A 23,365-nucleotide genomic window follows, 5' to 3' on the forward strand; every position below is an offset into this window, starting at 1 on the left:
AAACTGGTCTCAAGCTAAGGATTACAGGAGCTTATCCTGTCTCTTCCCTCTTTTCCTTCAGTTGAAATGACCTTGCTTTAGAAATGTAATGTATGATGAATACACAGAAAAAAAAAATCACACAGTTTGTGGTAAAGTTAGAATATTGTGCCATTCATTTGGGAAACCAGCAAAACTCTCGAGCGTCTACCAAGCTCCTGGGCTCAGCAATGGCAAAGGGAGCAGAACTCAGTGCCACCACAGTGCTATTTTATATTTATATATTATATTTATATTTATTGCTTTTAGTTGTCCAGGTGACAAAAATCTATTGGATACCTACTGAATTTATAAATTGCTTTCTTCTGGAGCCCCTATGTCACCAAATAATAATAATAATAAAAAAGTTTGGAACATTGCTGCTCTGAATTGAATTGTCTCAGAGTAGTGCTTAATATGCAGTAAGTAGCTGTCTCCAGATTCTTAGAAAAGCTTGATGTGCTGACCGATAGCACTGTTAGGAAGGTTTTTCTTTATGCTGCCTTTCTACCAACGTTTAGTCTAATGGTTAGAAAAACTGAAATGTACAAAATGTGCATAATGGCTTAGTCTTCCGGAGCTCTACCTTATGGAGTCTTGTATTCGTAACAGTAAATTGATTATTCTTCATTTTGTACTGGGAATTTTATCCCTGCCTCCTTTAAAACCTATACACATTTGAGCCTCAATAAGCTACATGAGCAGCATCAAGGAAGCTAGCTAGCTTCGCAGAGACAGATAAAAGGAACAAAAAAGCAACTTGTGTTCTAGCCAGGTGAATGTTGGGTGATTGTGAACTAATGGTAGGAGAACAGGGCTGCCCTCAGACTATGACTGAATTTTTTCACGTTTTTTAAAGGGCTGGATCCATTTTATAATCATTTGTAACATGATAGACAAGATTCTATTGCTTAGAGGCATTTCTACAGCACTCATCACTGTGATACCAGTCACTGGAAAGACTAGATGTCTTTTTCTAGAAGACATGCACTAGCTCAGTGTTTCTCAATCTTTTTGATACCAGGGACTGGCTTGCTACCTTCCTAAACTGTGTCATGGAGATCTCAGGGACTCATGCTGGACCACAGACCAGACGTTAAGAAACACTGCACTAGCTCCTCCAGAAGTTATTGGGATCATTGCAGGAATTTCTGGGTGAAATTCTACGGCCTGTTTTAGAAGCCAGACTACATCAGCATAACAGTGACTTCTGATCTTAAAAATTATGAAAATATGAAAAACTATCTGAGCAACCAGCTGAAAGATCCAGTTGCACTTTTAAGGCTAGGGGTTGTACTTGAATCCTGGGCCAAATTTTCCCCAGTTCCCAATGCTGTACTCTGTTCCAGTTGCCTGCTGCCCTCTCCCCAGGAGGGGTCTGCATTGCTCCTCTATAAAGAGTTTGTAGATCACTTTGGGACCTCTTTGGAATGAAAGGTTCTATATGTGAAAGATAAGAAGGTCAAGATGATTGTTCTCCCATTACAGCCTCTGCTCTTTAGTTCATACTCCCCTCCCTGCACCTCATGTCGGGAACCATTTCTCTGATCCAGTATCTCATGCAATTATTTGCTCTCCTTCCTATTACCTCATTCTCACCCCCATTCTTTTCAATGGATACCCATGCAAATGAATAAAATCAAAGTTATCATAAAAGTCTAAACTAGGATGGGGGCATGTCATATCCAGATTAGATATGCATGTGTGCGTGTGTGTGCGCACGCGCGTGTGTGTGTGCAGTCCAGACTAGTGAGGTCTTGTGTTACCATCTGCCATAATATTATTGACCAGTGACTTATTAGTTTTCAAATGATATCGCACAAAGCATATTTTGTACAAAGAGTATTACAGTATAGTGGAGGGTGTGAATATAGGGGTGCATTCAGTCACAGGGCATGTCACTAAAAGGAGTACCTCATCACCTGATTGTCCCACCCTTACCTGCTGTTTTACCAGGACATATTGAATTTAAGGCTTGGATCCTGTTCCCTTTTAAATCAGTGGGAGATTTGCCATCAATTTCAGTGGCAATAGGATCTGGACCTCAGACTGCATGCTCTTTGGGTCAGGGGCCAGGTCTAACTTTGAAGTGCAAGGCACCAGTCACACCTATAGCTGTGTTCAAATAATAATTATGATTTCACAGAAGGCCAGCAGGAACCAATACATTGATCTAATCTGCCCTTCTGTGTTAACACAGGCCACAGATTTCACCCAGTTGTTTCTGCAACAAGCCCAGCAACTGGCATTACCTCTTAGGGCTAGGATTTTTGAAGGAGCCTAAAGTAGTAAAGTTTCAATGGAATCTGGGCACCTATCTCCCTTAAAATCCTTTGGAAATGCCAGCCTAGCAAGACATCCAATCCTGATGTAAAGACCCTCAGATACTACAGACTGGTGAAGCTCCGCTGAGGTCAATGCAGTGATGACAATTTACATAAGGCTGGCACTCAGAGCTCAGGGATGGTCAGATCTGTAGCTATGCAAGTGAAGTCAGTAATATGTGTAATATTACTTACACCCTGTTCCGCATTGTCTGAGCACTGCACAACCAGTCAGTGCTTTGGGCAAAGAGAGAGTATGGTGACATGGAGCACAGAAAGAATGACAGTGTTGTATGAAAATGTATTGGGTAATCTTGCGGTGAAGTTACTGGACTCAAAGTCAAAAGAGCTAGTTTCATTTCCCAACTCTGCCACATATGTCCTGTGTGACCCTTGGCAAGTCACCTAATCTGTCTCAGTTCCCCATCTGTAAAATGGGGATACTAATATTTCCTCTCTCCTACCTTTTGTCAAGCTTGTTTCCTTAGACTGTACTATCTTTGGGTTAGAGACTCTTTCCTCCTATGTGTATTTTGTCATAAAGCCTAGAACAATGAGGCCATGATCCTGGCTGGGCCCTTAGGAGTGACTGTAACACAAGTGATAAAATTAGAACCATATTCCTGAGTCTGACACAGATTCATTTGGCATGCTCTTGTGCAACTCACAACCTCTTGTGCCCCAAGTTCCTCATCTATAAGCTGGCTCCCGTTATCTACCTCAAAGGGCTGCTGTGAGAATCCGTTAATGCTCATAAAATACTTTGCAATGAACTAAGTGCTGAATAAATGCTAATTATCATCATTGTTCTGGATGAAAGGACCTGTTAGATCATGCAGCCCACAACTGTGCACTGGCAGGAAGACGGACTGGATGATCTAATAGACCTTTTCCATCTTCACTCTCTGTGATAAATGTCAGATTATAATGGTCTCCGATGACTCCCTAGTGAAAAGACATCCCACGGAAAAGGCGCATCCCTATGAAGCTGCATACCATATGCTTAAAGGTTGTCACTGACGTCCCACCTTTTCTTGGGCAACGTGCTGGGTTCCAAAAGACTGAAGCAGATGTCTGATAACAGGACCACAAAAATAACACAATATCGGCTTGGTTCAAGGCATAAAAATCAAACAGCAACATTCCAGATGGCGGTTTCTATGATTTTTAAGTGGGATTTATTTCTTTTTAACATTATTGTATTTGTTTTAGGTAACCCTATTTAACATCCCCACCCCCCTAGCCTTAGTTTAAAAAGAAGGAAGGTTTGTGCTCTTGTTGTGTCAGAGTATGCAAACAACATAAGGGCAGAATTCTCCTCTCCAAGCCTCAGCGAGGGCCTCCTAGCTGCATGGAGGCTTTCCCTATAGCACATTCTCCACTAGTTCCATATAACTGCGGAGAGCAAAATATAGGAGTCAAGATCCACTGGGCCAGATACTGCTTTGTCCCAAGGCTGCTTTGTGATGCTCCAGTGTTTCAAAGCAGCCACAATTCTGGTTTAGTCAGCAATTTAAGTGTAAGGGGACTGTTGCCCCCTTACTAACATCCAGTGGGGGTGTTTTTGTTGCTAGCTCCCAGTATTAAAAAGAGGGAAGGGTCGATTGGGAATCAGGACCCTGAGACTGACAACCCCCAGGACAAATGGGGAGAGGCTAGTGCTCCAGGTCAGCCTGAATGACAGGGTGAGTAGGCTAATCAGGGAGTCAGGCGGCCAGGGAGGTCACGTCCTCCATGTGAGCTGGGTTTGCCTGGGTCAGACAGAATGGGGCCCAAGCTAAGCTGGGGGCCAGACCCAGAGGGACCAGAAAAGCAGCCCAGAGAGAGCAGACCCTGTCCTGGGAGCAGAGCTGCAGCCCTAAAGTCAGAGGCACAGCCCAGAGAGAGCAGACTTGCCCTGGGAGCAGAGCTGCAGCAACCAGAGCCAGAGGCGCCAGAAAAGCAGCCCAGGAAGCAGGTCAGTGCTGGGAGCAGAGTCACAGAAGCAGCCTGCAGAGCAGACCTGTCCTGGGAGCAGAGCTGCAGCAACCAGAGCCAGAGGGGCCAGAGAAGCAGCCCAGGGAGCTGGAGGCAGAGCAGCAGCAGCCGTGCTGAGACCGAGTGGTGCAGCTGGGGCTGGAGCAGTCTGGAGCTGGGTGTGATGAGCAGCGGGGGAGAGCGAGGGGGACCCTGGGCAGTGGGCCCAGCACAGGGAGATGCCTCAGCCAAGAGGCTCTGCAGGCCAGGCTTGGATCGTAACCCCGACAGGGCGGGGCTTTCACTGGGAAGAAGGGTCCTGCCACTGAGAGCCTGAGAGCGCGTGGCCACCACCAGAGCAAGTGTCCAACCCGCAGCATCCCTGCAGCACAGCCAGGGCCTGAGAAGAAGGCCGGGGACTTACAAGGAACAGACTGTGAACTGCCCTGACATTCCAGAGACACTGTTTGTGAGGTTCCCTGCCACAGAGCGGGCTGATGTGTTTCCTTTAACCTTTCCCATTTTTCCTTATTCTTTTTTAAATTAATTGTTGATTAAATAACTTGCATTTGCTTTAACTTGTATGTAATGGTCAGAGAAGTGCACAGTGCAGAGAGAGTACCCTGGAGTGGGGACACCCTGGCTCCTGTCCTAGGTGACCACAGCAGGGTTGGGGGTTGAGCCCCCCAGGAATCCTGGGCCCAGCCTTGTTGGGTTACAGGGACTCTGCCAGACAGAGTGGAAGGGGAGTCCTCAAAAGCAGGGAGGCCACTGGGTAAAGGAAGTGGGAGTGAGGACTCTGATCCTTTCGCTAGCCCACTTCACCGGGGTAAGTGCAGAAGCCAGGAAAGTTCCCCAAAAGAGCGGGACTATTCCCCTGCTTACATAAGGATTCTTCCTACCCAAGGGATATACAGTATCAGCTCCTGCACCACCCTAAGCCCAGGATGGGGGCATGACCTTGGGTATGGATTGGCCATCTCTGTGTGCTGGTGATCTCTGACAGCTTGCAGCGATGGCCAGCTTGCATCCTAGTCTCCACTGTACAGTTCTGAAAGCAGTGCTTTGCTGCAAGAGATCCATCCATTTATCCATCCGATGCACTGGGAAATAATTCTGATCACATATATTTTTTTTTTAAAAAGGTCTGTGAAATTGGTGTCTGTTTTGGTGCTTTCTTCATAAAAGATTCATGTCAGTAACTGGGTTAAGAGCACTTGAATTCACTGTGCACGCAACCTTTCCCTTAGTGCTGTTTAGATAGTTCTCAGTTATGTTCCCCATGACAGCCTGTGTTTTACAAGTCAATACAGGCGGAAGCAGCTTGACTCTGGTGATTTTGTTTTCTGGAGACTGCACCTTTTCCATTTCTAAGAATCCTGCTCGGAGACAGCAGCCAGTTTGTTCTCTCATCCTCTGCAGCCAGTTCCAGAGGATGTACATATGCTCATCAACAAACCCCCAGTGCTTGCTCATGGAGACTTCAACTTTGTTCTTTCTTGGTGTTTTTCTTAACGGAATGTTACCGTTTAGGCTCAGCTTCCTCCCTGCAAGCATGTACAGATTTCCAGCCTAGGCTCACTCTTGCTCTGGGAAAGTCTCCTCTTCTCAAAGCTACCAAGACAGACTCTTCTTTTTCTTCCCTTCTTGAGTCCTTTATCTTCCTCCCCCAGGCAGCCCTCAACTGTGAGTCTGTCTCTGGCTCACCACTGCATCCACAGCCCCCTCTGACTTCAGGGAGCGGATTGCATAGGATCCTGATTTAATCTGTTCCTGACTAAAAAAAGCGGAAGAGGAGCGCAGTGATTTCCAGTTGAGTGCAAGTCATAGACGAAGACCCTAGGCTACATCAGAATGAGCATGGGTTAGTGGAGCACCTCCTGGACTGGGAGTCTACAGAGCTGGGTTCTGGTCTCAGCTCTGCCAGTGATGTTCCAGGTGACCTTGGGCAAATCATTTCACCAAGGTGTGTGTCTGTTTCCATTCTTACCCTCTCCTTGGTTTGTGTATTTAGAGTGTCAGACCAGCTGGGCATGTCTTCGTTGCAATGGTGGCTTGACCCATTTCAAGACAGCCTGACTAGAGTCAGAGATGCCACACTGCAGAGCAGCACTGAGTATCTGAGTCCACACTGTATTATTAGCTCAAGCACCAGCAGCACCTGAGTTTCAATCCACTCTCCCTAAAGGGCCAGCTAGCTTGAGTTTAAAGTTCTGCTTAACTTGAGGCTAGAGATTTTTGTGTATGCACAGGAGTTGGGTTAGGGGCAACACTGGAGTTATATACCTTGAGCTAACAATGCAGTGAAGACAAGGCCTCTGTATTTGTACAGCACCTTGCACAATGGGGTCCTGAGTCGGCTACGGCCGCTAGATGCTACTGTAGTGAAAATAAATAAGAATAATACAAAAAGATGTATATGTTGTTTTTCTAATAAAGTATCTAACAGCTCCCCAGTTAGCGATTAAGAAAGAAGAGATGTGCAGTGGGGTGGAAGTAAGGACCAAAAGTTCTTTAAAAATCTAAGAAGGCTAGTTCCAGGGAATGGAATTTACAAGTTCCCCCAGAAAGTCCCTTGAGTTAAAAATCTTCTTTAATCCCTCGCTTGGTACAAGAGGGAGGGCAAAGCTAAACAAGAGTTGGCTTTAAGGATAATCAAGTGAAGGCAGAGTTCTCCATTGTCATTTTACTCTTCAGCTTGTAAAACAATGGTAACTGGTTTCAGAGTAGCAGCCGTGTTAGTCTGTATTCGCAAAAAGAAAAGGAGTACTTGTGGCACCTTAGAGACTAACAAATTTATTTGAGCATAAGCTTTCGTGAGCTACAGCTCACTTCATCGGATGCATTTGGTGGAAAATACAGAGGGGAGATTAGTATATCAATCTCCCCTCTGTATTTTCCACCAAATGCATCCGATGAAGTGAGCTGTAGCTCACGAAAACTTATGCTCAAATAAATTTGTTAGTCTCTAAGGTGCCACAAGTACTCCTTTTCTTTTTAATGGTAACTGGGTCTCTCTCTCTCAAATGTTAAGTGAAGGTAATGAATTTTATTGCTGGCAAAAGCGAGAGATGAAGGACACTGGCCAGAATCTTCCATTGTTGGACAGACTCTAAACAAACCTTCCCACTCAACTGTGATCGGTGACATACCCTGGTCTTTCAGTCCCAGCCCTCTCCTGAAGACAGAGACTAATTTCACTGAATTGTGGGTAGTTTCTTATGCAGCATGGGACTTACACCATCCAACTGACGTTATTTAGAATCAGTGCTAAACTGACCTTAAGCATCCAAACCAGCTCTCTCTACATAACCCCACCAACATAGCCACTGACAGCGACTGGCTGGTTTACAAGAAAGTGTGACCAATGATGTCACTTCTAATGCATCTGTTAAATGTCTGCCATGTAAGCAATGAGCAACTGAAGTGCAGCGATGCTGTAGTTTATTAAATAAAAATTCTAAACATGGGGGTTGAGGGGGGAAGGAGGAAACTGGTCGAGTCAATCAAACAGCCCACATAACACTGCATGGTGGGATTTGCGGTAGTATTTCTGTCCGAAATGAGCACACATGACAGATTCTGACTGCATAAGGAACGTTCTAAAAGGGAAGAATAATTAAGCAATGTCAGAGGCATCATCTTTATTAGATAATCACAACCCGGGGCATTAACAAACTTCAAGCGTCTCTTATCCCATGCGGTCTAATTATTCTGTGATAACCACCACACCTCCAAGTTTTAATTTATTCCTGTGAAGATTTTTTTTTGGTGGGGTGAGGAAAATGGGGGGTATATTCAATATTTGTGCTGGAGGAAGACGCAGTTGGCCTTTCAAAAGGGCTCATCAGTATTCTAATCTAGCTAGCGCATGCAATTGGCATTAAAATGTCTGCCCTTTATGGTGATCTCCAGCAAATCAGAAGATTCACTCCCATCCAAACTGGTGGTGCTATAGTCTGTATCATAAGTATAGGTAGGCATGCACCAATTCAATTCTGTGTTCTGGGGCAACTTCTGGCAAGAGGGTTTTCTTGGGTTAGAGAGGCTGGCTTTCTGTCAGGCTGTCTAATTAACACGCTGTTGATGGGCTGAAAGGAAAACTAAAAACTTAAGACTGGTACGCTGATCTCTGAAGTGCTGCCTGACATGTCAAAGATCAAGATTTTACTAAATGTAAGTGTTCTACCCACGCTCAGGATAGAACAAAGAGACAGGGGAGCAGTAGTGTCACGTAGAAGCAGTGGAATGACAACATAGGGAGGGGAGACTGTGCAATAACAACTCAGGGATGACTCAGAGATACCAGGCCCTCCCTGTCATCATCACGTCAAGGCCTAGTGACTTCCATAATGGCTGATCCAGGCTTGAGGAAGAAAGAGGCCAAGGATGTCTTGCAAGACAACCATCTCCTAGATGGAAGGAAGGAAAAGCAGTAGTAGCTGCCACCTCAGCTTCAAATCTCCCATGTGCAAAGGAGACCAAGGAGATTTTTTTCAGGCTGACCCTCCCAGCCCAACTCAAAGCTGTCTTGACATTTTAGCAGGAATGTCTCAATTTCTATCGGAGTTTAGCATAGCTCTTCTAAGGAGCTCTAATCAAAGCCTTGCAAAGGGCTTTCCAAATACTGATTAACATTTTGTGAGATCCTGTGAGTACATGCTCTTATACCCGTTTTACAGATGGGAAAATGAAGCACAGAGGGATGAAGTGACTTGCTTAAGGCTAAACAGCATTTCAGTAACAGAGCTGAAACAGCACCCAGGAATCCAGAGCAAAATTTTCAAAAATCGGAGCCCAAAGTTAGACTCCTAAACCCAGATTTAGGCTCCTAAATAGCTGACCTGACTTTCAAAAGTGCAAATAGGATCTGCTGGGTGCTCAGCACCCCCACTCTGTGTTTGTCTTGTCTATATAGACAATACTGTCTCATTGTTTCCTTGTATTCCCCTGTCTGTCTGTAGCCATCTGCTCTCTCTTGTCTTATACTTAGACTGGGGAAGGACTGTCTTTTTCTTCTGCGTTTCTTCTTCTGAGCCAAACTTCTGGCTCCATTTTTTTTTAAATCATGGCCTTAGCTCCTAGCCCTGTAAGAGCATAATTCCTCTCATAGAACTAAAAGAAAAGAGGAGAAATCAGAGAACATCCACGCTGTTGCAGAGACGGTGGAAACGTCTACTAGGTGATTATTTTTTGTTGTCTTCTCTTTCAGTGATGTGTGTGTTTCTTCTACCACACATCTCTCTACCTACAGGAAGCCGACTATGTTAGCAAATATATTGCGTTAAGGGCAGGGGAGCCTGAGAGACTATGGAGAAGGAGAGAGTGGGAAGAGCAGGTAACACATTGGGCAGGTTTGAAATGGCTTCTTCTGTTCTGTTTGAACTGTACTGATTGGTGAAGATCGGCCTTCGCTGCTGTAAACTACTAGTTTCATATTCCTTTCCTACCCTTTGCATAGCAATACATTGTACATGCTGTAAAATAATGTATTGGTGCCAATTCAGTATGACAATAGCACTTTGCACTTAACATAGCACATCTCTTTCAGAGATAGCAATGTGCCTTACAAACCTCTGAAGGCAGATAAATATTTCATAGATGTGGCAAAGTCAGAAACAGAACCCAGGTTTCTTAGCACCATATTCAATCCACTAGGTCACAGCAGACAAAGCATTTTTTTAAATACTGAAACAACGGGATGTGGTTAAAAAACGTTCCACGAATTTGTCCTGTAACATACCACAGAATATCAGGAGATCACAACAAGCATATCTTTGGGCACAATGTACAATTCTGGGCAGTGTGGGGAAAGCACTGGTGTGGTGAACCATTACTATTAAACTTCTTCATGTGTGCAGGTTTTATCAAGATTTAAATTAATTCATGACAATTAGCAACTCCAGCCTGTTCTCAGTCAGATCTTCCTGCAAAGCACACGGTGTCTGAGGTTGAGTGTCCACCTTCTGTAGCAGAGGTGACAGCAGCACTTGATTCTTTGGCAGAAAATAAACCTGAACAAGCCAGCAATATAGCCGTGGTTTGTGCCTTATGTGCTACTTGTACTGATAAGCTTTTTTTTATTTTTTATATTCAATTTCTTATGGCTGACCACAGCTGAAAATTATTACAGATCATGTGGTAGAGACACACTGCCAAAAGGTACTACATTACATAGCGTTACCTGTACATATCACAAAATGTAAAACCTGAAATGTGCTAACACAATGGATGTAATACCTTAGGCAGAAGATAATGTACTATATATAAAAAAACCCAAATACGTCTTGTGTTGAATAGATCCTTCTAATCTAGAGTTTAGTTTAAGTGCTATACTCCAATTCCTCAAAAAAATATTGGACTAACGAGAACAATGCTATGCTTTGAAAAATACAAATGCATTTCTATCCTTTTTACAGCAGCTGGTATTTTAAAAATCTTGTTCCATGCATACAGTAGGACACTCCTGCTCTTTCTTACTGTAAAGAAGAGTTATGTAACCCTGAGGAAACAGAGTCAGATTTTTCTAGGTCTAACCTCATACAATGTTAATAGTCACTCTAAAAGGTGACAAGAAATTTTGTAGAAAGACCCTTCCTAAAGTTTCAGGACAGACAAACTTATTTACTTGCAAGTTCTGTTGATTTTATTCACCATACCACTCAATGGCATTTTATCAATTTAATTTCCTTATGGTCCTAGTAACAATACTACAGCAATACACCCTGATCTGAGATGAATATACTTTCTAGGAATATGTGCAAAGGAACTAATGCATTTTAAGGGACAATTATATTTTACAAACAGACCATTCTGGTTTGTTGATTGCTTGACGACTCTTATGGGTCCCCACTTCACCCTTCAGGTCATTATCATAACCGTCGTTCTCCCAGATGAGGGAGATAGGATGGGGACATCCTGACTTCAAGATGGCTCTTTGCAAGATGGGGACTTTAGTTTCAGAGCTCCTCAGGCCACATTTTATTGGGAGATGTGTAGCCTACTTTTGTGGTGCTATTAAAAACATTAAATCTCGACCAATATTCTCAAACCTGGGTGTCTACATGTAGGCTCCTAGATCCAGAGGTGTTAAGTGTCAATAAATCTCACTGAAGTCACCATGAGCTGTTCGTGGCTTGGAGCCTTTGAGAATCAGGTCACTTGTTGAAGTGCCTAAATTATGGATTTAGGCATCAAAGAGTGAAAAAATTCGGTCACAAGTCTCACAATTAAAGGGAATGTTTCGCTGACAAAAATTCTACTTTAAGCCATGGCCTATTATACATTAGGAAAATCAAGACGCATTTGCCAGTGTAACCCACTGGTCAATGTATGTTGTGTGTTCACCTCTGTTTCTGATCCATGGAGTATCTAAGAATCGAGTCTTTGCTCTTTAACTTGAGCACTGCATGTTTCAGCTGTAGAGGCCTCTAATTCAGTCCTTGGTGAGTGAACCAAGATGGGCATCCACTGCTTGGTAATAACATCTTCCCATTAATAATAAGTAACATTATTATGACTAACATTATTTGCATCACACATAGAAAGTTAATTGACCCCATGCAATGCCCATTATAGCAATAATTACACCAGGGATCAGTGGTGCCTATCCATGAAATAATGACTTGCCTCAAAGTGTATCAACAGCTGCAACACAACTTCCTAATAGTACTTAGCTCTTACTTGGCACTTTTCATCTTCAAAGCATTTCACAAATACCAACTAAGACTCCAGAACAGGCAATCAGCAAGTACATGTTATTCTTGTTTTACATATGGGTAAAGCTAGGCAGAGAGATTACATGACTTGAAAAAGGCCAAATAAAGGAAGGCAGTGTCAGAGCTGGGATTAGAACGAAGAAGTTCCTGCCTCTCAGTCCCATGTTCAGACAACTAGATCATACCCTCTATCAGGATTTTCCTTTCTGTCTTGTTTCTCTCAAATGTACAAGGCACAACCCAAACCTTACAAAAGAAATCAGTCTTGATTAAAATACATCATAAGAATTTATGTACTTTTGTTACATAAGTGCACAGAACATGCCTTTTAAAAACTACTTTATCTGATAGATATTTTTGCCCTAAAAATAAAGAATGTTAAGATAGGTGAATTCCCTCCCCCAAATGTAATGAACAGCTTTTTAAATGATAGTACAATATATTGTACTTGATCATGTTCATTCTATGCCAAGACATATAACTGGTTAACTGTTGGAAGTGGAAGAGAAAGCCGCTGCGATTTAAACTGATTTGTTCCAGCGTGAACCATCTACCTTGATTCATTCTTTAGAAACCTGTCCAAGGTTCATATTCACCTACAGGTATGGTTATTTTTGGATCATCCTGGAAGCAAATCATAGACAGCACAGTGGGTGAATTGGCCTATAACAAAATGTCACTGTGGCAGACGTGAACTGCTGATTGGAGAAATAGGTATTGTATTGAAGTGAATAAAAAGAGGAGCTTTTAAAAAGGTCTATTTGAACATTCTTTGCTGCGTCTCTGCTGAGGTATCTTAAATTTTCTGTAAAATGCCTAACGTTTCAACAATTGTGTTCCCAACTTGAATACTTTTAACTAACAAAGGCAATCTTTTGCTATGTTATTGAGTAGAATAAAATAATAAATGTCCTAAGAATAATTTTACTTAATCTTTAAGGAAAAGTGAACAGAGATGATGTTGATGCAAATAAAGTTTTGACCAATGAACCACAGATACTGACTGTAAGTGACCACCTACTTTTAAGAAGGGAAACAGATTAATTGTAATGGGATTGGCATCAACTGCCCTCATTAAATTGGGAAAGCATTTCTATTCTAACTCCCCGTTTTCAGTTGCTTTATAACTTTCAGAAACTTCCTCCTTAGGGGATGAAATTTTCCAGTGTTGGCATCTGCCCAGAAGTAGCTTATTTTGAGTATGGGTTTTATATATATTTACTATCCTAATTAAAAATGTTTGCAGCTTTTTATATTTTATTTTTATAACAGCTCTACTGCTTAAAATGGATGGGAACAGAAAGTTGAACTTTGGCATGGAAAAAGCACAGTCAAAACTGGTTTTGACTTGAGTGTAATGTCCTGTTGAAAATCATATTCTTTGCACACACAATATATTTTGCATAGACACTTGCTTCTAGGCTCCAAGTTTGCAGGCTGAGAAAGTCATGTTACCTGAGCATGCAGGGCCAGCTTAGCTGTGTGGTGTAGGTGAACAGTGAATGAGACAGGTTTTTCAGGGAACTATGCCTCATTCACTGCTCATCTTATATTGTAAAAGCTGCAAACTCTGGCAGAATAAAGAGGCTCCTTATAATGTACAGTATCTGGGATAAGTCATTCCAGTGTTGTTTAGCCAAGAAGTTCAACCTTTTGGATTTTACTTTTAGAAAAAATATGCATCTTTAAGAAAAAACAAAAACACATTTTAGAAAATTTTATTAAAAACCTGTCTTAGACTACTCATTGACTTCCGTAAGGACTGAAACTGGCCTTCAGCAAGCATGGATAAGCACTCAAAAGTCAGGAAATGACAAAGTTAAGTTTGTATAGCATGCTCGTAAAGTGAGTGCATGTCATGTTCCTTTCTAGCAGCCGTTGCACATAAAACTACTATGGCTGGGAGCAAACACAGTTACTCCCTTAGCTCAGGTGGTGGAGGTTTGTGCTTTGGGGCTGAAAATTGGGGCCTGCATTCCAATCCTATAAAATATCTTGTGGAGGGGTAACCACCTTTGCATGTCTAATTAACTGCCCCATATGCACTTATAATATATTCTGTAACCACAGAATCATATTCTCTTTCTCAAAAACATTCCATCACCACAGAATTGTTTTCTACAATGTTCGATACATATCTCTAGCATCCTGTAGTACTTTACAGTGTATACTCACAGTCCATGAAGGTCATTTATATGCAAGATACATAGTAAACTATTCTTACACAACATACTGCATATTTACTATAGCAGCATAGGACAATTGTGAAAATGTGATGGAATACAAAGGCTACTTATGTGCACCGCTAAATTAGCTTCTGAGTTAGCTACATTATCCCCCATGGTACCAGAAAATTGCATTGTGTGTATGTATGCAGGTACAATAAGCTCTATCCTTTGAGGCCTCTTCCCTTCTCTTTGCAGTCACCTGGGAGGGCGGTGCTACTGGCTGTTGAAAAAAATGTATACCGTATTATATTTAGGAAACAGTACAGGATCATGTGATTAAAAACTGTATTGTGATGCACATATGCAAGAGGGCAGAATTAAAGGTGTATGTGAAATCGTACTTTTGTATTTCCTGACTTTTGTGGGCAGCCTAAATGTTCCCGTCTTGTAGTGTATTTGCTGGAATATAATATCAGTTTATATAATACTGGGAGCTCATATACCACCGTTCACCAGAGAATTTAAAAGTGCTGTGTAAACATTAATTAAACGTAACACCACCAATGTGAGGTAGGTGAATTATATTATCCCTAAGTTTACATGTGGGTAAATCAAGGCAAGCTAAGCATCACACAGTGAATTAGAGGCAGAGGCCCTGTTCTTGAACATACATTTGCTAGTGTACCCCCTGGCACCCATGTGGAGTCCTATTGACTTCACTGGCATTTTGTGCAGGCACTGGGAACTGAGCTAGTGCATCTATTTATAAGCTCTAGCCACAGTCTGGAAGAGAATCCAGGATTCCTTATTTCTAGTCCCAAATTTTAACCATTATAAAATATTGCCTCTCTATACAGATACAGTTCCAACGGTTTAAAAAAAAAAAAAAGTGTTCCAAGCAAGTGGGGGAAAAAAGAGTGAAGAATTCATTAACTAAATAGGGTGATTAAAAGTAAATAAAAAAAACAATTATATCAAAATAAAAGACAAGAAAAATGATTAAATGAAGCTTCTAAAGACCCGTGAGAAACTCATGGAAGAGTAATATGCATTTACCTGGTTTTTATTCTTTCATTTTTATCCACTACCATCTAATAATTGCAAAAAACTGTTACTCTATAACCACAGGCAATTTAAACTATTTTAATTTTTTTCCCAAGGCCACTAGACAAAAGAACCTATTTATTGCCTGAGGGGATTTTTTTTTCTAAAATGAAAGCTTAATTTTTCATGTTTTTTTTAAGCAAAGGCTTTTAAAAAATAATTTCTAACAATGCTGTAGGGAGACACTTCCATGGGTATGCAAAATTGAAAATATAAATTTACAATTATAAAAAAATTAATAGTTTTGGGGATTGCATTGTCTCTGTCCTTTCTGGATTAATATTGTCTGAAGCTTAATACAAAGTATTTAGAAAGAGAGAGAGAATGCTTTAAAGTGTTCAGCACAGGGAAGGGAATGACTGTTCATAGATTGGAGTCAAAGCCATTTAGGAGTTGTACTGGGTTGTGTTCATAGTAAAATGCAGAGTTTTGTTTTGAAATATATAATTGGCTGTACTTTGAAAGGAGGCGTTTCATATAAACTCAACGGTTAGTATTAGAGGGTCCAGTCCTGCAAGATGCTGATCACCTTTCAAGTCCTATTAAGCATTCTTGGGGGCCAGCCGCAAAATGTGGCATCCTCAAATATCAGGCAAGATTTTGGTTTGGGGTCATCTCTATGCCTGTGTCCCCATTAGGCACTGAGTGGATCCAAGTCTGTCTGAGCATTTGCAGAACTCAGTGCAAGTCCAGGGCACTCTGAATCTCACAGGACCAGGTCTAAAGAGGAGTCCAAATTCAAACACCCATATTTTGAGGATGCCAGATTTTACTGCTAGCTCCAACTTCTGGATGGAACCAAAACCCTGGATCTGAGCATGAAATGAACTTTGAAGGAATAGGGGATAAATCTGGATTTGAATTTTTGTTGTGTTGGACTATTATTAATGACCTAGTTCAGAAAAGTATTTATGTACATACATACCTATTCAGGACAGCACTTTGACATCTAAGGGACTTAAAGATCTGCTTAAAGCGAAGCGGTCCTGAAAATGGGAGTTTTCCTGAATCATGGCCTACTAATTTAATGTCTTATCTAGAAAAAACAAACATTTCTTATTGTGCTTACTCTGGGCTTTGTAATCAGACAGTATAATTTATTCCCACTAAACCAGACAAACTGGAGAATTCAATTAAAAGAAAACTAGATCCAAAGTACCCCCATTCCTCTGACAAAACCTCCAATACTGAAAGGCAGAGTCAAAAGTTTTCTGCCAATCTATTTCAAGTTTTAATGGAAATACTTTGTGCTACTATAAAAGACTTTATGGAACTAAATGTATTTTTCATAGAGCAGAGAAGAATCCATGAAGATATTGTTCAGGTTTACAAAATACTTAATAGGGTGAAGAATGTGGAACCAGATAAGAAAGGTTAAATGGAAGGACATTTTAACAGTGGTTGGTTAGTTGTGGAGTGCGTTTGGGCATAAGGAGACTATTAAATATGCACTCAGTTTCACAGTAAGCTTTCAAATGCTGAAAATGGTTTTCCTGTGGCTATTAACTCCAGCTAAGATTTTGAAAAGGGATGTGTGATTTGGGGGTGCCTAACTTGGGAGATTGGGTGCTCAGCCCATGTTGAAAATCATCAAGGTGTCACCCAAAATCACGAGTCATTTCTGAAAATCATGATCTCTGCCACTAGGGGGGCACCACTGCCCCCCATTCTGTGTTGCCACCTAAGAGGTATTTATTCATCCCATCTGAAACATCTGCCTCAGCACATCCCATTCACAGTCATCATCTGAAAACACCCATTTTCCCAGGAGGATTTGCAGGTTCCCACTGTTAGGCCCTTTGATTTTCAGGGATGGTACAAGTTTGTTTTCTTAGCGCTAGTGCTCATTAGTATTTAGTTTTATTGCATATTTGGGATGTTTGTATTATGCAAACAGCGTCCATACAGTACCCTCAGCTTTATAAATGAAATTACAGTGAAATAAAAGGCCACCTCCGGCTTCTTCCAAAGCTTCCCCAGATTTCATAGGGAAATCTCTGGGCTAGGTGCTCAGTCAGTATAAAACGGCAGAGCTCCGCTGAAGCCAACAGAGCTATGCTGATTTACACTAGCTGAGGAGTGTCCAAACTTCACCTCCTTCCTGGGTGGAGTAATTACTCTGCCTCTTAATTCAGGGCTTCAGCATCTGACTCAATAGAGGAGGCCTGCATTCCCATATAAGGTCTTAAGTCTTCCACGCTTTTCAAGGGAAGTAGAGAAGAGTTAAGGTATTTCTTGCCAGATCAGAGAAACCGGAAGGAATCAAAAAATGAAATTTTATCTCAAAAATACAAAACCAACATAACTTTGGGAAATATAATCTAAAACACTGGCAATATGACATGGAGAGAGATAAATGCGAGGAGATGCTCAGCATGGATGCTAAGATATAATTGAATAGCTATATATGTATATAATTTTACAATGTGATATATTGCACAATATATTCTGCATTATATAAAGCACAAGCACAACTACATAGGTTAGCCTATCTTCATGAAGCACTGAATTAAATACATTTGCAACATTGCATGCTGTGCTGGGTGCCCCAGTTCAATGAAGGCATAATCACATTGGAGGGGGTCCAGAAAAAGGTGATAAAGATGATTAAGATACTAGTAGAAGCCTGGATATATTCAGACATTCAAAGCTAGTCTTCCCAACACAGCAAAAAATATACAGTAGTGAACAATCCTTTGGTAGCAATAAGGGCTAGATGGCCAAATAGGCCATCCCTAACTTTTAAAATGCTCTGATTGTGTGGGAAAGAATCATTTAAAGTGGCTAATGGAAAAGCGGGATGCAAGCAAATAATTAGGCTGGATACCAGAAAATATTTTCTAACAATAAGGTTAATTAGGTCATTAAATAATATTGGAAGGGAAGTGTAAATATTCCCATATCTGGAGTTATTCAGGTTAAGCAACACTTGGAAATGCCCTTTAGAACAATCCTGTGTTGGCTGAAGTTGGACTAGTTGATCTGAGGAATCTTTTTCATCTCCAAAATCTATAGTGTGTAGAATCCTCAAGAGAGCTGTTCATACCACAGACCTCATGGAGAGTCATTCTAGAATTAAGGTTGCCTCTGCAACCTTAATTCAGCCCCTTTGTACATATGCATGATAATAGAGTCATTACTATATTATCACACTATTTTTTCCGGAGGACCCCTGTCTCATTCAGTACATAGGATGAATGGTGCTTACTGAATGAGCAGCTATTGAATATTTTGTTTTCTCCTCATTGTTCACTGCGTGGCCTCATTCCTTATTTACTGCACACTATTCAAACCCTGCTCTAAATTCAGAATTATTCATTTCCTCATTGAATTTTCTATGGCACTCATCAGGATAGTATCTGAGTGCTTCACAAACGTTAATTAATGTAGGTTCACAAAGCCCCTGTTGAAGGGTGGTATTATACCCATTTTACAGATGGAGAATTGATGTACAGAGAAATTAATGTCAAAAGTATCCACTAATTGTGGGTGCTTATTTGAGATGCCTATAACATGATTTTTCAGATCCTTGGCATTATATAACATTTTATCTTTTCAAAGCACAGATCCTATTGACTTCAGTTGCAGCTGTGAGTGCTCAGCACTTGTGCAAGTCAGACTCTTGGGTCTCAAGTTGAGCACCCAGAACACGATGAAAATACAAATAGTGACCTCCTGTGAAAAGTTTGGTTAAGTGACTTGCCCAGCATCACGTAGTTTGGCAGGGCAGGGATAGAATCCAGTTCTCCAGGGCAGCATTCAACTGCCCTAACCATGAGACTGTCCTTCCTCTTCATGCAGTCCCCTGCCTCATGCACTACACAATTTCCAAGTTCTGCAACAAATAAGGCAAGGGTCCTCAGTATGGAATTTCCTAGCTTTTGAGTGCTTGACTTTGCAACCTTAATGTTCTTTTAACATAGTGTTTTGTTTGCTAATTCCTAGGTTTTTAAAAGAGCAAACTGAAAAAAAACCAGAAATTGCATCATATGGCACATACAGATGCCCACATGGGCCATCAGCAGGGTTGGAACCTTTAGATCCACTGCACAGATATCTACCAATTGAGCTAACAGAGTTTCTGACAGCAGTGCAAGACACACTTTGCCAGTGGATTTCACAGATTTGATGACAGCAGAAAGAATAGTGAGACTCGGGAATCTTGGGTGCCATTCCAGGAGGAGTGTGTGTTCCAGTAGTCATCACAGACCCTTCTGTCAGTTCCCCTAAGCTTGACCCCTTCTTTCCCATCCCCTCTAATCTGTCTCTGTCCCAGTCCTGAGTATCCCCACCCCTTGGCTCCTCGTCCCACGCCCAGGCCCATTCTCCTCACCTACCCAGTCTCCCCCTCTAAGGTCCCCATTTGAGTCCCAGTCTCCCTACCCTTCCAGTATCTTTCCTTTGCCACTCATAGTTTCCTTGCCCAGCCCATCTAAGTCCCCACCCCAACTCCTTGTCCAATCTCTCTCTGCCTTCCCCACAGCATCAAGCTCCCTTGCCCTCTTTTTCCCCCTCCCCACTGGCTCCCAGTCTTTATTTCCCCTCTCCACGCCCCGGTCTCTGTCCCAGTCTCCCCTGCGTCAGGCTCCTTGTCCTAGTCTCTTTATCTAGCCGGTCCCCGTTGTCCCTCTCATCTAAGCTCCTGGTCAGATGTGTCTACTCACCACTCGTTCCCAGTCCCAGTTTCCTGGCCCAATCAGTCCCACTCTCCCCACACACTTCAAGTCACGTTTTCTCTCTCTTTCACCATCGTCCCAGTCTCACCAGCCCCCTTCCCCTCGTCTAGCTCCTGCCTCCTCTGCATTTGAGTGAGGCACCTTCCTTCTCCACACTGCCTGGGCTCCAGCAGGGGTGTCATCGAGAGCACAGGAGAGACAGGCTTTCTGCTGTCAGTTCTGATGCCCAGCCCCATCCTGGCTGGGAAGCAGTAATTCAAGAGAAAGTCTTTCTAAGCCCCATACCCCCTGGGTTGGATCCTGCTCTGTTGCTTTGTGGGAATGGTATATTTGCAGTCCGATGAGCACTAGGAGCTATATGGGGATGGAGCATGCTCAGGGAGGATGGAATCTTCAGAGATTTTAGCTGCTAAGCACTAAGGGTACATGTCTATACTTATGCTGGAGATGTAATTTACAGCTTGGGTAGACATGAGTGCATTAGCTATGATCAAGTGCAGAAGTGTAGCCAGCATAGGCAGCAGGAGGGGTTAGCTTCCCTGAGTACAATCCCACCTTGAATCCCAGGTGCTTACTTGGGTGACTAGTCCATCCCCCCACCTGTGCCAACACGGCTACATTTCTATTTTTAGTGCGCTAGCTCGAGCAAAGCTAGCATGCAGACTTCTATCTGAGCTATACCTCCAGCTCAAGTGATTAAACATACCCTAACAAGTCGCTACTGGACATGTCTGAACTGAGGTTTTTTTGAATACTTAAACTTGACCAAATTTGGGCAGATTTCCAGAGAAACAGAAAAAGACACATCTCTGACACAAAGGCCTCATCCCTGACAAATTTCGAGTCCCCACTCCAAAGGCTGGTATTCTAGAGCTTCCCAAAGAAAAGATTAAAGATTTTTTTTTAACATTGCAAAATGAAGTACTCCGCCCTCGCTTCATCCTTGGAAATGGCTGTACCATTATCTCTGAAACGTTCCTAACACATTCAGCCTGAGGCAGACACCAGGCATGGAAAAATTCAGTCCAACAGTCTGGTAAAAAGGTAAAAGCCACTGAAAACAGAGTCTTATAATGGAAGTGTTAATAATAATAGGTGGTATTACAATCTCTGCCTATAATATATGTCAAAGATTGCCTTCCTTGCGGTTGAGCTCAAACCTTCTGCCACAGCTTATTTTATCATGAGGGATGAATATACTTAGAAACAAGATTAAACACAAATGTTCTTTAGTGGCATCCAAAATGATATGAATGTTTTTAGACCAGCATAAGTAAACATAGATAAGGGGGCAGATTCTCAGCTCAGTTACACCAATGTAAATAACTCTACCCTCCACTGGCTTTGGAGATGATGAGGAGTTATTGTATACTGGATTTACACCAGTGTAACGGAGATCAGAATCTGGCAAGATTTTCACTATGCATCTGGTCTTACTTCCGTAATCGCCTCTCAGTTACCAGCAGGAGCAATCTCTGAAGGCACCATAGGAAGAAAAAGAAAAGGCAAGGGGGAAAAATAAAAAAAAGGAGGAAACAAATTCAGTTTGTCTTTTTTTCTAGCATGAGAGGACTTGGCTCACGTTCTGGATTCTTTTTGAAAAGTTAAACCTCACTGAGTTCCTCATGCAGCTAAAGTTTTCTTGTGCCTGCTGGGTGTTGCAAGACTGCAATGTTGCCCCTAATCCTGCAGCGAGCTTGGCAGAGCAGACCCCTGTGCCCGCATGGAACAACTTGCAAAATCCAGGCCTTACTTAGCTGCTTAAACACACATTTTTAATTAAAAAATGCTACTCAATAAAAAAAAAAGCCTCCACGCTTTTCATGTGCAAGTTTGTTGCTTTTGGAGGTGATAAACAGATAGAGGATCACCATTCTGAGGCTCTCCTTCCTGTCTTTATTGCAGAATCTGAATGGAAAGTAAACTACTCTTACCGGGACTTGTGAGGGCTCCCAGAGCACCAGTCGTTGTGGAGAGAGGATTTGCATTGGTGGTGGTAGCTGAGGTTTGGGCGGCGGCTGCTGCAGCTGCTAAGGTTGCCAAATTCTGTAACTGTAAAGCATTCATGCCTGCGCAGAGAACAAAACGTAGCTTCAGCAACAGGGTTAATGCAGAGGTTTAAAAGTTGTATTTATTTTAAAGGAATGTAAGACTTGTAAAGGTTGCCGGATTGACAGTCTAACCAGTGACTTAAACCCTCCTTTCATTCTCAGAACAGCCTGGGTAGAATAAGTTACCCCACACTGGCCCCAGCCAACGCGCCTTGTATCTGTCTTACAGGAGAGAGGGTGGACGGTTTTGTTGTTACAACACGGGCTTACAACTCAGGAAATTTGTGTTCAGTTCCCATCTCCGTCAAAGAGTTGTGGTGTGACAAGTCACTTAATCTCTCTGGGTGAAGAATGGGGATAATAATACTTCCTGACCTCATGCAGGTAGAGAGAAGGTAAATTAGTTATTGCTTGAGAGGTACTTGGATCCTATCAAGTTCAATCCCCAGGTCCCCTCTTTGCTTCTCTACTTAGTCTACCACATAACAACAGCCAATTGTGAGAGCAATTTTTGCCGGAAATTCCTTCTGTCTATTTGGAACTGAATCGAGACCATCAAATTCATTTAAAATTCAGCACAGAACAGATATCAGACAGTAATGATTTTCAGTCACTATCATTTGGGGCCAGATTTGAACTCTAGGCAGAAGGTTCTGTATCATGTAAGCCATCCAGGTTCCCAAAACCACTTGTTAGTTTATTCAATACTTTACGAGATGTAGTGAAGGATACATCTACACTTCAGAATGATGTAAAGACCTTCAAGGGAGGGGAAAATTTATAAAACATGGAATTTAATTTAGATAAATATGAAATGGAACATCTGTTGACAGACAAATACTAAACAACACTCATACAAAATGGAAGAAAAATGATTAAAGAACAACAATGTGACAAAGAACTTGAAATCTCAATGTGATGCAGCTGCTCAAAGATGAAAATGGTGTACCGAGTCTGTATATATATATGGGCATCACAGCTATATACATAGGCATCATTTGTAGGACAAAGAAAGAAATAATGCCTCTTTCCCGCACCTTGGTTTGGCCACACGCAGGTGTTCTGCATATGCCATATGAAAAGGACATTGATAAATTAGAGGAAATCCAGAGAAGAATGTCAAAGTAATTAAGCTATGACCATATGAGCAGGAGAACTTAATATGAACTTGGAGAAAATGAGAAGAGAGGCTATCACAACACTCTACAAGTATTTGAGAGCTAATAAAATAAAAGAGCAGGAGGGACATTTTACAGAGACTGAGAGAAGGTGGCGTAATAAAGAGCAGCAATAGCTTGAAACTAACACAGGACAGAATTAGGTTAGATATTAGAAACCAATCTCGTAGAA

At 41.9% G+C, this 23,365-nt stretch overlaps 1 protein-coding gene across 43 annotated transcripts in view; it reads right to left on the bottom strand.

The window, feature by feature from the left end:
* CELF2 (CUGBP Elav-like family member 2) overlaps nt 1-23,365 on the bottom strand; it is a 549,658-nt gene that overhangs the window by 21,726 nt on the left and 504,567 nt on the right. For 22 of the 43 annotated variants that reach the window (XM_043498714.1, XM_043498751.1, XM_043498720.1 and 19 more), the window contains one exon: nt 21,899-22,033. The exons of 7 other annotated variants lie outside the window; for them this stretch is intronic. In XM_043498714.1, the coding sequence (XP_043354649.1) occupies nt 21,899-22,033 (135 nt within the window). Of the gene's footprint in view, nt 1-18,991; nt 19,124-21,898; nt 22,034-23,365 lie in introns of all 43 variants that reach the window. 14 more of the 43 variants (XM_043498695.1, XM_043498655.1, XM_043498679.1 and 11 more) reach the window with 1 other exon arrangement.

The sequence above is a fragment of the Dermochelys coriacea genome, chromosome 1 (genome assembly GCF_009764565.3).
Source record: "Dermochelys coriacea isolate rDerCor1 chromosome 1, rDerCor1.pri.v4, whole genome shotgun sequence".
NCBI lineage: Eukaryota > Metazoa > Chordata > Testudines > Dermochelyidae > Dermochelys > Dermochelys coriacea.